Source organism: Artemia sp. Qi Xiang Cuo, chromosome 2, assembly GCF_049724085.1.
Source record: "Artemia sp. Qi Xiang Cuo chromosome 2, ASM4972408v1, whole genome shotgun sequence".
Taxonomy (NCBI): Eukaryota; Metazoa; Arthropoda; class Branchiopoda; order Anostraca; family Artemiidae; genus Artemia; species Artemia sp. Qi Xiang Cuo.
Window position 1 is genome coordinate 69355735 of NC_142795.1, and position 14564 is coordinate 69370298.

Consider the following 14564-nt stretch of genomic DNA (forward strand, 5'->3'; position numbering starts at 1 on the left):
ACGTGGGGGAGGGTAGCTGCCCCCTATCCCTTTGACTCTTAAAAAGGCCACTAGAGCATCCAATTACCAATCCAATGAGCCCTATCCGAAGTTTATATGACCCCGCTTTCTATAAAAAAAAACTTGTATGCCCCCAGGGCATAACTTACAACTCTTGCCATGATGTCTGTGGGGGGGGGTCATCCTCAACGACAAAATTTCTCGATTTTTCTACTTCTCTGAACAAAATGGCTATCCCAAAATTTTGATTGGAAGTGTTTGGGGAAATGATGAACGTGGGGGGGCTATTTGCCCTCCAATTACTTTCAATTATTAAAAAGAGCACTAGCCCTCTCAATTTCCAATCAAATGAGCCCTTGTTGAAGTTTTTACAACATGTCTTCCATGCGAAGTGCCCTGGTCTAAAACAAAATATATATATATATATATATATATATATATATAAATAATACCTTGCGCCAACATCGTTCTTTACTTAGGCAGAACTATTGTCCTGCCTATAATAAGAAGCTTTTTAAAGTACTAAGAAACATTAAGAAACATTGTTTTTTATTTAATTATAACGTAGATTGATATCTATGCTGTGTAAAGCCCAATCCGTTTCGCGCCTCTTATTCTCACTAATATTCAGATTCTCAAGAAAAAAATTCTACTTTTTATTCCATTTTGAAAAAAAAAATTATTTATGTTTATTATCGTAATTTTAACATTCAACAGACAATTACTGAATTCCAAACTAACATTCAACAATTACTGAATTCCAAACTAAACCATTATTAAAGCTAATTACTATTAATTATTTGCTTATTGTGGTTGAGCCTCAATAAGCTGCAATTGGGTCTTTTACTGATAGATAATTCTTGGAGTATTTATCTATTGTTTAAGCTAACAATATTTTTGATTATGTTTTTTTTTTTTTTTTTTTTTTTTTTTTTTTTTTTTTTCAAAGGCTCTATTGGTATCAAAGGTTTAAGGAATTTAATTTCATACCTAGACTGCACTCAACAAAAAACAATAATTACGCTTATTCATTATGTTATTGTCATTAATTGTAAATAATTGCAAAAAGCTCAGTTTAAAGCGGGGTAACTAAGTCATCAGCGATGGAGAGTAAGTATTCAGCGATAGAAACTAGCTATACCACTACTACTACTGCTACTACTACTACTGCTACCACTATTACTACTACTAACAAATTTCTAAGGCACCAAGCTGCCTGAGGCCAACACAGGTGAGCACGCTTCTCCTCCAGCCTAACCTATTCAAAGGTTCACTCTTTACCTCCACCCAAGAACTTTGATTCCCTCAAATTCCTTCATTGCGACCTTTTCCACCCCATCCGGGGACGACCTTCTTTTTGTTTGGCAGTCTCTCATTGTAGCCAAAGACTGCCGAACTTTCGAATGAAAGTTCAGTTTGGCTATCCGCAATATTTACCTTACACATTTGTATTTCATTAACAAAAGCTTCTTCGGTTTCGTTATACGAAGCCGGAGTTCAACACCCACAAAAATTCTGCGAAAACATCTCCAAGACAAAACAACCCTATGCACAAATCTAAATCAAGATTAGTTTCTGTTTTGAACCTAAATGTCAGATAACTCCACATCCCTCTATAGGAGTGGAGGAGGGAGGGACTATGTACCATTGTGTAAGGTTTGAGGCTAGCCAAACCGAACTTTATTTCAAAAGTTCGGCTTTGGTGTCGCCACTTACCTTGCACATTGTTACATTATTAAAAAAAGCTTATATTCTAACCGATTTGGTGGTGGGCCCCTAAAATCAGTTAATATATCATTTAGTTCAAATAGTTCAATGTATCAACTATTTAACTGTCTGAGCCACGACAAATTTTAGAGCATCAATTCGATATTTTAGTTCATGAAGGTAATGTCGTCTAGACATAATCTCCGAAGACTAGCCAGCAGTGCTCATTATATCCGCAACTGGTACAGATTTTGATAGCGACGCTGCCATTGATCTTGCGTCGTGTGTTTTTCCTTTTTTACGATCTTCTTCTACTATATCGTATACCATAGATATGAACTAATTTATCCAAGAAGAAATAGTTCCCGCTGCTACTTCTCGTGATGTTATTTTACAAAAAGGGAGTAAAGAATCTCTTCCTCTCATTTCTGATCACTACGTTAGCCGTTCGTTTTGCGTAGGACTGTAAACTGCATCTCAACAAGTCTGGATCTGCATCTAGCGCGGATAAAAGGATAGGAAAAGGTATCTCATGGGGTGTCATGGTCTTGGGTCTAAACGAAGAAAGAAACCTAAGAGTTACTAAATTATCTGAAAATTACGCTGCACTGAAAGACAAGGTATGAATTTAGCTCCTTTGCCGACCAGATGCTATGGCAGAAATAAATACTGTCTTGAGATTTAGATCTTTCGTATTGATATTCGACCAGTCAAGTACTCGTGGAGATCGCAAGTACTTTAGGGCACGGTCCAGGTCTCAGGCAGGGACATCGTTTTGAGTTCACGGTGACACGTGGCAGAAATTTTATATTATTTTCGTCAAACAAGTATCTTTACTGGTACCTGTTCCTGTAGGTAGAGCTAGTGTTCCGCATCCTTCTACTTTATAACTTTCTAGTGTTGGTTGCGCAAGGTTTCGACTAGTCTTTAGATGTATCATGAATTCTGCTACTGTCTGAGCATTGGCTTCAAGTGGATTAATCTTTCTTTCACCACACGAACCCACGAACACTTGCCACTTTCTATTATATTGTTCGGTGGTAGACCGTCACTGGGGCTGGAAAATTGTGCGGGCTAATTCCTGAGAAGATCCTGTTTTTGAGCCCACGCTCGATAACTTCCAGCCGTGTAAATTTAGATTCGTTAGTGTTGGGTAGTGCAGTTGACCTTGCTGGAAGAGATCTGCCTGATCTCCGAGGGGTATAGGCAAGTCTATTAGCAGGTCGAGACGATTCGCGTGCCAAGCTTGACGAGACCATTTCGGGACAATTAGCGTTATTTGCCAGTTCACAGGATTCTAAACCCCCTCTAGAACCTTTGGGACCAGGGCAAATAAAGGAAAGTCATAGCTTTGCTTTCCCGACCAAACATGGACTAGGGCATCTGTGCCAATCACAAGAGAATCTAGAATTTGCCAGAAATACTTGTCGATCATCCGGTTCAATCAAGTCACGAATAGATCGACTTCTTGTAATCCGTAATCTTTTGACAGTGCTCTGAAGGCACTCTCATTGAGACTCCATTGTGTGAGCAGACCTTTTCCTTCTCGTGACGGGCTGTCTTTTACTAGGTTGAGGACGATGTGTCTTGCCCTCAACTGAATATTCAGGGTCATCGTTGACTGCTGTCGAGTTGTCTGTCACTACCTTGACTACCTCGTTTCTTAGCTCCTCCGCAAAAACTTTGATCGTGTTAGTTGCAGCTCCCATCTTGAGGCAATTTATGTGAAGAGATTTCTCTTCTGGAGACCAAGTCCCCGAAGCGTCTCGATGTGAGTTCTTTAGATAGCCATGCCACCCGTAATTCGAGCTGTTGGTGGATCTCGTTTTGGAAACAATATGGCTTGAGAGGAAGGCCTTGACTCAGCCAATCTTTGTTGCGTCATTCTAAAAATGCCACTTTCATATCTGTTATAATTGGGATGTTTAAATATTTTTTGTTCCACGACCTGCCCCCCAACCTGAACATTAGTAATTGGCATTTTCTGAGATGCATTCTGTTGAGAGGAATTGCTCTTCAGTCAACGTTGATGAGTCTGATCTGCTTTAGCAGTTGTCTTACTGAGGTATGCAATTTTTCCGGAGCTGTCCTGATTGCATAGATTGAGTTCTGAATCTTTCCTGGGCTTAGGTACACCCTCTTTACGTCCAGGTCTACCTGGAATCCAAAAAATTTGATCCGTCGCCTAGATTGCAATTCTGATTTCTCGCTCAGCATGGACCCAAGTCTGTGCGGAAGAACCATAATGGTCTTTGCATTGATCTGTACTAATGACTTTCGGTAATTTGGCAGAAGCCACTTGTCCATGTAAGCATGCAGTTGGATGGTATGAAGGTGGACATAGCTTACGATGGCACCGACTACGTGGCAGTACTGGCTGGACTTGGACTAGCCAAAGGTGGGCACTTTGAACTGATAGATTTTGCTCCTGAATGTGAACCCTAACCTTATTTTGTGAGCTAGGCCCTAAAATTCGGCAAAAAAACAGGAATACTTTCCAGAGATAATGATCTCGGTTTATTTCTAATCTCCTGAGCCGAGCCAGGAATTGATTTCAAGACAGTATCTCTTCTCGTTAGCATCAATTTTGAGTACGCTCTATAAAGAATATTTGAAAGATTTTGCGGATATCTATTGAGAGATTCGAAGAACTTTCTCAGTTTTAGGGATAGTTTTAGGAGAGACGCTCTCTGCCTTTAACATTTTTATGACAGTACCTAAGGTCAGGTCACTGTAAGACAGCATGCTCAGTGCCACTGGTGTGGAGGACTCTAAGGCCAAGAATGACTTTCTGTCAACTGATATGAGCTTTCTGTCCTCTACTTCTCCAGTTGGTGACAACAAAATAAACTTTGGGTCGACACGTGGTGCCTGTGAAGCTAATGCCGAGAGGGTCAAAGAAAATACCGCGTTTTGAAATTATATGTTCTTCAGTATTATAAAGTATATACTTTTATTCAACGATAACAAAATTTATAATTAAACACTGGAAGTAAATTCAGTTGTAATCACCAGAACAGCTTACTTCATGCCAGAACAGACCTATAGGCCAACGCTGTATTTTTTACAATACTAAGCATTGACAGTCTGTACGTTTAACCAAACACAAGTTGTGCTGCTAAAGAGTCAGTAGCTTTCGGATTTCATCGACAACACACTTGGCAAGCATGTTAGTGCAATAGGGCTGTCATAGGAATGATGCCAAAAATTTCCGAAAACAATAATCTCAAGGCATGCCAACAAGACCAGATGATGACTTTCACTCTGTGAAAGACGTATAGGTGCCCGGGCGCAATTTAGGTTGGCTTCAGGTACCCGGGCAGCAGCAGATTTGCTGCAGGTACCCAGGCAGCAGCAGGTTGTCCGCAGTTATCCAGAGAGCTGCCAAAGGGATAGGGCAGTGCTTGTGTTCACAATGCCCGTACTACTCACAATTAGGTGTTACGAGAAATTAAAACACCTTAGAATTATCAAAATATTAAAAAAAAAAATTAAAATAAAGTCAGGGTGGACTCACTGCTTAAATGAGCCTCTAAATAATGAATTAAATAATTGATTTCATTCTCAATATAATTAAGAGTAAATTTTTTGCTTTATATATTAAAATAGCCTCCAAAGTTTCCCAAATAATTTGAAATGAGCTATAGCTGACTTCACTGTAGTTCAAGTCAAATGCCCTAACGTAGCAGCCAAAATTGGTGAACACATTTTTTATTTTTATTCAACAAATACAATATTTCGAAGCCAAAACATAGCTTACAACAAACAAGGGTAACTATATTTGCGAGAAACAAATCTTCAAGTCAACGCCGTAGATGTCACATCCTTATGTAATTGTAATCAATACGCCGCAGGGCGTTATAGCCTTAAATAATGACAGTCTCTACGCTATAGGCGTTATGACCTTTCTGCAATAAACGGTCTGTTATGACCTTATGTAACAAGGTCTATACGTCCTTGCCGTAATGACCTTATGTCATACACTCAATTTATACTATATAGGCAATTATATGAAAACTTACAAACAATCACAATTATTAGATATGGGTTACAATTCCCGATCAATTCAATTCGCAATTTGAACATTAATCAAACTTAATGTGAATAGATCATTAACCTTTAAATGTTTTCTAAACCCTATTTAGGGCTTACATCCATCAAATAATATTTTCCCGAACGTTTTCCAAGTTGTGACCAAAATACCCTGTGCCTTGGCTATTCTACTTGCCTATTCTACCAAGTGAAGGTGTAAACCCTTGCTAGGTCTACCATTTTTACCAATAATACTATCCAGGTATGTGAAGCTATCCACTTGATCTATCTTTTCGTCACCCAATATCATTTCTTTACCTTCATTTATTCCTAGTCTAAGTGACTTAGTCGTCTTAACGTTGATTTTCAAACCTGTTCTTGCAACCTAAACCCCCCCCCCAAAAAAAAAGAAACATCCAAAAATTCTTTTATTTTGCTAACATTTTTATAAAAGGAACTCAAATCATCTGCATAATCTAAGTCTAGGAGAGTTTTAACTTCTCTTTGATTCTATGCTCTCCCATGACTTTTTACCAAGTCCCTGTAGACACACTCCATGAAAACCACCCAAACCTAAATGGGGATAAAATACAGCCCTGCTTACCTCCTGATTCAATACCATGCGTGCTATTAACCTCATTTCCTACCTTAACAGCAGCAATATTGTCCTCATACCCAGCCTAATCACTTTAATGTACTTATCTGGTATCATAGGCAGTGCAATAGCGCTGCTTAAGTAAAGAACGATGTTGGCACAATGTACTATTTATTTGTTTCTTTCTTTCTTTGTTTAGACCAGGGCACTTCGTATCGAAGAAGTTGTCGTAGAAACTTCGAAAAGGGCTCATTCGATTTGAAATTGGAAGGGCTTGTGCCCTTTTTAATAGCCAAAATTGTTTGGAAGGCAATTAACACCCCTTCCACGCCCATCATTTCCCCAAACACATCCAATAAAAATTTAGGATGACACCCCCCCACAGCCCTCAAGGCAAGGGTTGTACGTTATACCCTAGGGACAAATAAGGTTTTTATAGTAAGTGTTGTCGTAAAAACTTCAAAAAAAAGCTGCGATTAGAAATTGAAAGGGCTAGTGTTCTTTTTAATAGTGGAAAGTGTTTGGAGGGCAACTAATCTCCCTCTTACGCCCACCATGTCCCCAAACACAAATAATCAAAATTTTGATATATCCATTTTGTTCAAAATAGTTGAAAGTTCTGGAAATTTTGGTCTTTGAAGAAGATAACCCCAACAGAGCCCTCAGGGCAAGGGTTGTAAGTTATGCCCTGGGGGCATAATGTTTTATAGAAAGCGTTGTCTTAGAAACTTCAAAAAGGACTCATTTGATTGGAAATTGAAAGGGCTAGTGCTCTTGTTAACAGTCGAAAGCTATTGGATAGCAACTAACCCCCTCTCACGCCCACCATAACGTATTTGAAAGGTCTGGAAATTATGTCTTTGAGGATAACAAATCCCTCCAGCCCTCGGGGTAAGGGTTTTAAGTTATGCCCTGGGGTATATAAGGTTTTTTATAGAAAGTATGGTCATATAAATTTCGGATGGGGCTCATTGGACCCCTATACTTTCTAAAAGGCAGAATATAATTTGTTTTTAACTGAAAAAAAATTTATTTTAAATGGTTTCATTTTGTAACTTTAATAAGTCAAAATTAATTAAGATTTTAAGGAATAAATATCAGCATATGTATGTTAAACTGACAATGCACATTTTTTTCAGTAAATTCGTTTGAATTATTTTCAGTAAAGTTCAAATCATATTCTGGGTTTTAGAAAGCATATGGCTTTAGAACCTTCTCATATTAATTTCTGCTCGTTTTGAGTTTGAATCCGTTTTTTATTTTCATTTCTGTTTGTTTTGGGTTTCATTTATTTATTGATAGTGATTTGTTGTAATTGTATGCTTGGTAGATTATTTGGTTCTATTTTTGTTCATTTTTGGTTTAATGGAGTTCTTTACTTTTTTTTTTGAAAAACTTATTTTGTGGAAAAAAGATTTTTAATTAATACCATACAGAAAAGGACCTCCACTGGAGCTGTTCTACCGGCTAAATCAAACGCCAGTACTAGAGGCTCAGTTAAGACCTTATAGTTTATTCTAGTGTGTAAACTTGAAGGTAAAGAGTCTTGTATATACTACAGGAAGGATCAAAGAAGCCAGATCTAAATCAGCCGTAGCTGCATACAAGTAACACAGAAGCCATACGTTAACAAATCTAGATTTAAAAACTACCATAACTAATTTAAAGGATAATTAGAGACACAAGTAAAACAAAAAAAAACTAAAAAATCATTTTGATAAATTATTAAAAATAGATAATAAACTGTAATTCCTTAATTATAATAACAATAGTTTATCTTTTTATTTAATTTAGTAAGTAATGATGTGTGTAAAAAAAAACACAAAGACGGCAACAAATAATACAAGCGTAAAAAACTGTATATACGATCAAAACTGTGGTATTCCTCTAAAAGGGTTGTCAAAAGTTTCAGCAGAGCTTACTGTATTTCTTATAAAAAAAAAATTAACACATTGACTCTATACTGAGTACGAAATTATTGATTGCTTTGACAATGACCTGGTGGAGGGGAGGTAATCTTAGGATTTTGTTTGGTTTTGGAATCCCGTCAGGTGTAGCAGATTTTTTCTTCTTTTTTTTTATCTTACTTCCAGTACTAGAACCAAGCCATAGTTGAAACATCCGAACGAATTTTTATCCGTTTGTGTCAGTCTTTCAGTTAAGTTTGATTGAATCACTTTTAATGTATGTATTAATCAGATTGGATACACAAACATAACTCACTAATAATTTTGTATATAACATAAATATTATGTAAGAAACATTATTAACTAGCTACTGTTTTGACAATAACATGGAGGTAGGTAATATTAGAACTTTTTTGTTGTTTTGCAGGCTGTTAATTTTAGAAGAACAGTTGCTATGTCAAAGCCAGTTTTAGAACCATTTTGTGATATCTAAAGCAGTGCCTTCGATTCACAGATGTAGGGGGTGGGGGAGGAATATATTTTTTCAGCTTAGACGGGGGCGAAATTTTTCATTTTTTGATGGAAATACCAAAAAAAACATTTTTCATTCAAAATACCAAATAGAAGTATTTTTAAAAATCTATGCGGAGGTGAAAAATCTTGGAAATGATTAATCCTCCTTCTGTGTCCCAATTACCACCACTGGTCTGAAGGTCAGCTATTAAAGGGTAAAATCTAAGTAAAATGTAGAGTTCTTGTTGAGAATTCTCAGACTCGTAGAAGCTTGGCAAAGCACTAAAATAACATCCACTTTAATGTAAGTATTGATTGAAAGTTTACTGTTTGAATGCGTTTAGGATAAAAATCAATTGTTGGAATTTTAATTCTTACCCTGAGGGTACAAAGTCAGATCAACATCATCGTCTTCCCCGTCGTCAGAGGTGAGAGGGAGACTGGCCACCAGATCACCAATGTCAGTATCTTCTTGCTGTTGTTCATAGCTTCCATCTCCCAAGTTATTTGATTCAGAATCTGAATAAAAAACACACTGACTTAAAAAATAAAATAAAAAAGATCTTCTGTAAGGCTGATGAGTCTCCTTTTGACTCAGTCAGCTTTCTTCTTTCTCTTCAGCGTGGGTTTAAAAGGCAAAAGAAAATCTACTAAGTACCACGTCAGCTAAATCATTAAATATTAATTAATCATTAAATCATTAATCATTAATAATAATACTATAATATAATAATAATAATATTAATCATTAAATATTAATTAAATCATTGGATCATTTATCTTTTATTTCAAATTTTTTACTAATAATCTGGCATTTTCACCTTTTTTTGCAGAAACATGAGCTTTGAAGAAGATGAGGACGATCTAGTAATCAAAATCGAACGTGCTCTCACTTCCTGTCAAACTAGGAATCTTCAGAAGCAAGTTTCTTTCGAACGCAAGAACTAATGCTGAAATAATTCCAAACATATCTCCATTACAACATTGGTACATCATTGTCAGCAGCAATCTATCTTCTTCATCAGCTTTCTTAGTAATTAGTTGTAAAGACTTATTTGAATTTGGCCTCCTATACTGATATTACTGGAAATTTGAATTTTTGCCTGGTTTAGCAATAAAATCAAAACTAGCTCAAACAAACTGAACCATCATAATTTATAGGATTTGAAAAACTAGCGTTTTACTGAAAACGAATTCACTTAATTTGGGCACGATTGTAGAGTATTATTTTGTACTTTGTAGACAAATCTGATGAAGAGTTTTCGGGTTAGGTGTTAATATTATTATCCCAAATTATCCGTATTCTAGAAAGAAGAGGTATTTTCGAAAACAACATTAATTTTCCATGGCGTACAAATAACAGTTCAATAGGGACAAACTCTTTTATTTGACAGTGAAACAAAAAAAATTCTGGATATTCCGGTATCGTAACCCGTGGTCGTCTTCAGCAGATAAATATTGTTTTAAATTGCTCAAATGAGCCCTCTTCTAATATTCTATGACCACTTGCTTGATAAAAAAAAAGATGACGAAAAAACAGAAATGACATCACTGCTGCTCCTGCAAAATATGATTTTCCTTCGTGTTCAAGGTGGGGATGAAGAACCTCCAGGTAACACTTTTTCAATAATGGGGGTTGTCTTTGAAATTATTACACCAACAATTTTATAAATTCTTTAAGTAGCATTATTCAAACTAGTTTTGCATAAAAATAAAATTAAAATATTTTAGAAACTAAATAAATATAAGCTGCCAAGCAAGCCCTACCCGACGACAAGGGCAGGGAAAACTCAACCCAGCCCCTTAAAACCCAAAAATATATAAAGTATAAGATTTAATAACATTCGAAAATATATAAGGTTCTTCTAGTTAGCTTTTTTTTCAATCCAATCCTTTCTCCCAAAGAAAAATGTTACAAACTTACCCATCCCCTCCAAAAAATCTAAATCTACTCTTGGAAAAATTTTTTGATTGAGGTGAGATACCTATTGTTTTGACATGTTACCACTTTATTAAAAAGCGACTTGAGTAAAGAAAGCTTAAAATAAAATAATAGAATATTTTTAGTCCCATTCAATTTTAAGATTAATTCCCAGAATAAAGGTCTAATACAATATTTGAGGCCCTCCCACCTATTAGAAAATTCCTATGGGCACCCCAGTAGCCCAAGTGTTCTGAATATAACTACTTATTAATAAACTTGTTAGTGAGGAAAGTCAAAAGAAAATGACCGTGAAATTTTTCAATTAGAGTAACCCTTTGACCTTAATTTTGGCTCCCAGAATAGTATTCTCAAGGAAAAAAAACTTTGTTTTCCAAGAGTCAACTCCTGTCCAGTTTCTAGTCTGGCGTATAAGGTCATAATACGCTTAACGATGCCTCTGTAGCTTATCAGCCTTATAACGTGTATAAATGAAAAATTGCTCAAATAGAAAAAAGCTAGAAGCTAAATAAAAAAATTGCTGAAATAGAAGCTCTTTGTTCTCAGGAAATTGAAACCCGGGAACAATTAATTAACTTTGTTTTCCTTTCAGTAGTTTTTCAAAGAATTTCAGAATTATTTGTCTATCGTCTTTCAGATGAAGGGTAATTGTGATGTTCTTTGAGGATTAGAACAGCTTCATGGATGAAAGGTTCCGAAAAATTCCTAGGCAGCACAATAAATTTGATTCCAATTTTTGGATAGGTTTTATTACCAAAAAATCTGACACAATATCTGTTCTGCTTGAATTCTAAGAATCACAGAATAAAGTACTTGAAAAAATTAAACAAATTTTCTTTCAGATCAGTATGACTTGTATTTTTCTCAGCTCCTTGCTCTTGACGCTAAATAGTTTAATGCTAAGCAGTATTCAGTATTCATAACATGTACAAACCTTCACGTAAAAAGGGCGGGGATGGGACTCGGGGGATGGCGGTAACAGTCCCCCTATAGGACAATTTTTGTATATTTTATGTTTTGTCAGTGCCCTGTACTTTTGTTCGGGAATGTTTTATAAATTTAATCAAACTATTCCTGGTAACCACTGTATAGGAATTTATATTATATCTCTCTATAGTGGTGGTAACCAACTGAAAGTAAGGAGCGACTCAGCCTTATGCTAACCGAATCTCAATGAAACTCAATTTTGATATTAATTGATACGTCAATAGAATTGGCTTTTTATGCTGATTTCAAATATATAAAATTCTTTAGGTTTTTGCTACCCATCAAAAGCTACGAGCCTGAAAAAATTTGCCTGATTTTCGAAAAAAAGAGTGGAAAGACCCCCAAAACGTCAAGCGATCTTACTGAAAATAACACCATTATGTTCAGTATATCAGAAAATTCTACTGTAGAGGTCTCATGCTCTTTTTTACAAAAATGAGGAATTTTGCATTTTTTGCTAGACAAAAGATCACGGATGCGTGTTTATTTAATTTATGCTTTTCCCGGCGGTTGTCGTATTGAACCAATGGACCTTGAGGATCGAGAAAGAACTCATTTGAAACAAAATCAAAATTTCTCCAGTGTCCTTTTAAGTAGCCAAACAGATTAGAAGGCAATTAGCCCTTCTCCCGCACCGATCGGAAATCAAATAAGAAAAACTAGATTTTTCAACTGAAAGTAAGGACAAACACTAAAACTTAAAACGAGCAGAAATTATTGCGTATGCGAGGAAGCCTGCCTTTCGTCGAGCCCCGCTTTTTGCGCTAAAGATTGACTATTTCCATAATTATTTTAGAAAGACTGCTCAAACACAAGGACCGTTGAATTTGAATAAGAGGTATTTTGAACAAACTTTAAGACTGTAGCGTAAAGAGCGAGGGTTAAGAAAGAGCCAGTCCCCCACATACGAAATGATCTCTATTCAATTTAAGTTTTAATGTTGCTCCTTACTTTCAGTTGAAAACAAATCTTTTTTTTTTAATTTATTGCAACTCAGGGCCGATGTGTAATGTTCGTCGTTGTCTTCTTGGAGTTTTGGACTAGTGTCGAGGCTGACTGATATAGCCTGTAATAACTGAGTAAACTGAGTAACTATTGACTAGGGGATGAACCCAATCATATCAAATGAAACTCAGAGAGGAAAGAAGCTAACACAATGAAAAATAAAATAAAAAAAGGATGAAAAAACGAGGATTTTATCAGCCAGTGGCGAACCATGAAGAAGACAAAATATAAGCAAATATTTCGACAAGGACCTCCGTCAAGTCGTCGTCAGTGCTAAACAAAAAAAAAAGAAGGCAAAGAAAAAAAAACGAAAATCTAACCTTTTGAAGTTTACTTTACAAAGACAGAACAGACACCGAATAAAAACCAGGCAGGAATCAATGAAAAGGAATTTACCAAGATGATTGGGCAGGAATCTTTTCCCTTGCAATAGTTTTACCTGGTCTACATTTTCTTTTTTCATTAGATATGCAAATAGGTACTTTTAAATTATACCAGGTGAAAATATTGATTGAGTCCTTCAAAATTAAACTGTCGTAAATTGGGCTTAATGAAATATCTCCAGTATCTCTATTTATTGCTAAATTTTGGTTCATATATTTTTTTTTATCTCAATTACCTCTTTTAAAAGTTTGTGGTACGCCATTTATAGTTGATATTAAGGTTGCCTCGTCAAAAAGAACTAGATGTGTCGGATTTACGAAAATATGCGAAGCCAATGCCGAATCAAAGTTGTCATTGTTATTTTTTAATCTCAGGGACGTATCTATTGAAGTTTTGTGCTCATGCAAACGTTCACCTAGTTGTTGATGGGTCCTACCAATGTAGAATTTCCAACAAGAACACGGGATTCTGTACACACCACTACCCAGTACAGGGTCAGTTTTATCCTTTTCTGAGTTGAAAAAGCGTTCAACTTTTTGTTCAGTTTTGAAAAAAACAGAGAGATTATGTTTTTTTTTAATTTTTCCAAGTTTATCGTCAAGTTTCAGGATGTATGGTAAAGCGATGAAAGTTTTTTTCTCAATTACCAGGGTAACTGAATCAAGGGGACAAGCTCCCTATTTTGTTCTTTTATATTTTTTAATAGTCTATCTATGATATTTTAAATAGGTTTGATTGGGTAGCCATTGCAGGAAAGAATAATCTCGATATAATTTGTTTAAGAATTTTTATAATTACGGGAACAAATTTATTGGACTCTGTTAACTAAAGAGATTATTATCTCTCTTTTCACAGAAAAAGGGTGATGGGAAGAGAAATGCAGATATCGATGATTATGAGTCAGCTTTCTATATATAGAAAATTCAAGGCTAGGAGTAGTTTTTATAATCAAAACGTCCAAAAAAGTCAGCTTACCTAAATCTTCGAGTTCCATTGTGAACTGGACATTCGAATTAAAAGAGTTCAAATGTGTCAAGAAATCTTCAAGAGTGTCTTGTCCATGTTCCCAAACAGAAAGGATATCATCAACGAAACAAAATCAGATTGATTATTTAAAGTGGAAACTATTCAAAGCAGACTGTTCTATAAAATCCATGTAAAAATTTGCCAAATAAGGAGACAAGACAGTGCCCATGGATAAGCCCATTATTTGAAGTAAAAATTTGTTTCGGAATTTAAAATACGAGGAAAACTTGTTGCAAAGATGGACAAGGTTCATTATTGTATCAATTTCCAAAGTTTTGTAATTCAACTAAGCTGAATTTTCCTCTAATTTACTTTGCAAGGTCTGCTCAAATTTATCGAAATCACGAAAAGGGTACACAGAAACTGTATCGAAACTAGATAAATAGTATTTTCATTTGTACTTTGATTTCTTGACTTCACAACAAGATCTATGGAGTTTTTATATAGGAATTATGTGTGCTTGATA

General features: G+C 35.7%; 1 protein-coding gene across 1 annotated transcript in view; it reads right to left on the minus strand.

Annotated features, from left to right (window-relative positions):
• Positions 1 to 14066, minus strand: part of LOC148955549 (uncharacterized) — a 106248-nt gene extending 92182 nt beyond the window's left edge. The window contains exons 1-2 of the mRNA XM_089107605.1: positions 14048 to 14066; positions 9133 to 9273 (exon numbers count right to left, since the gene is read on the minus strand). Of these exons, the coding sequence (XP_088963731.1) occupies positions 9133 to 9273; positions 14048 to 14066 (160 nt within the window). The remainder of the gene's footprint in view (positions 1 to 9132; positions 9274 to 14047) is intronic.
• Between the last annotated feature and the right edge of the window lie 498 nt (positions 14067 to 14564).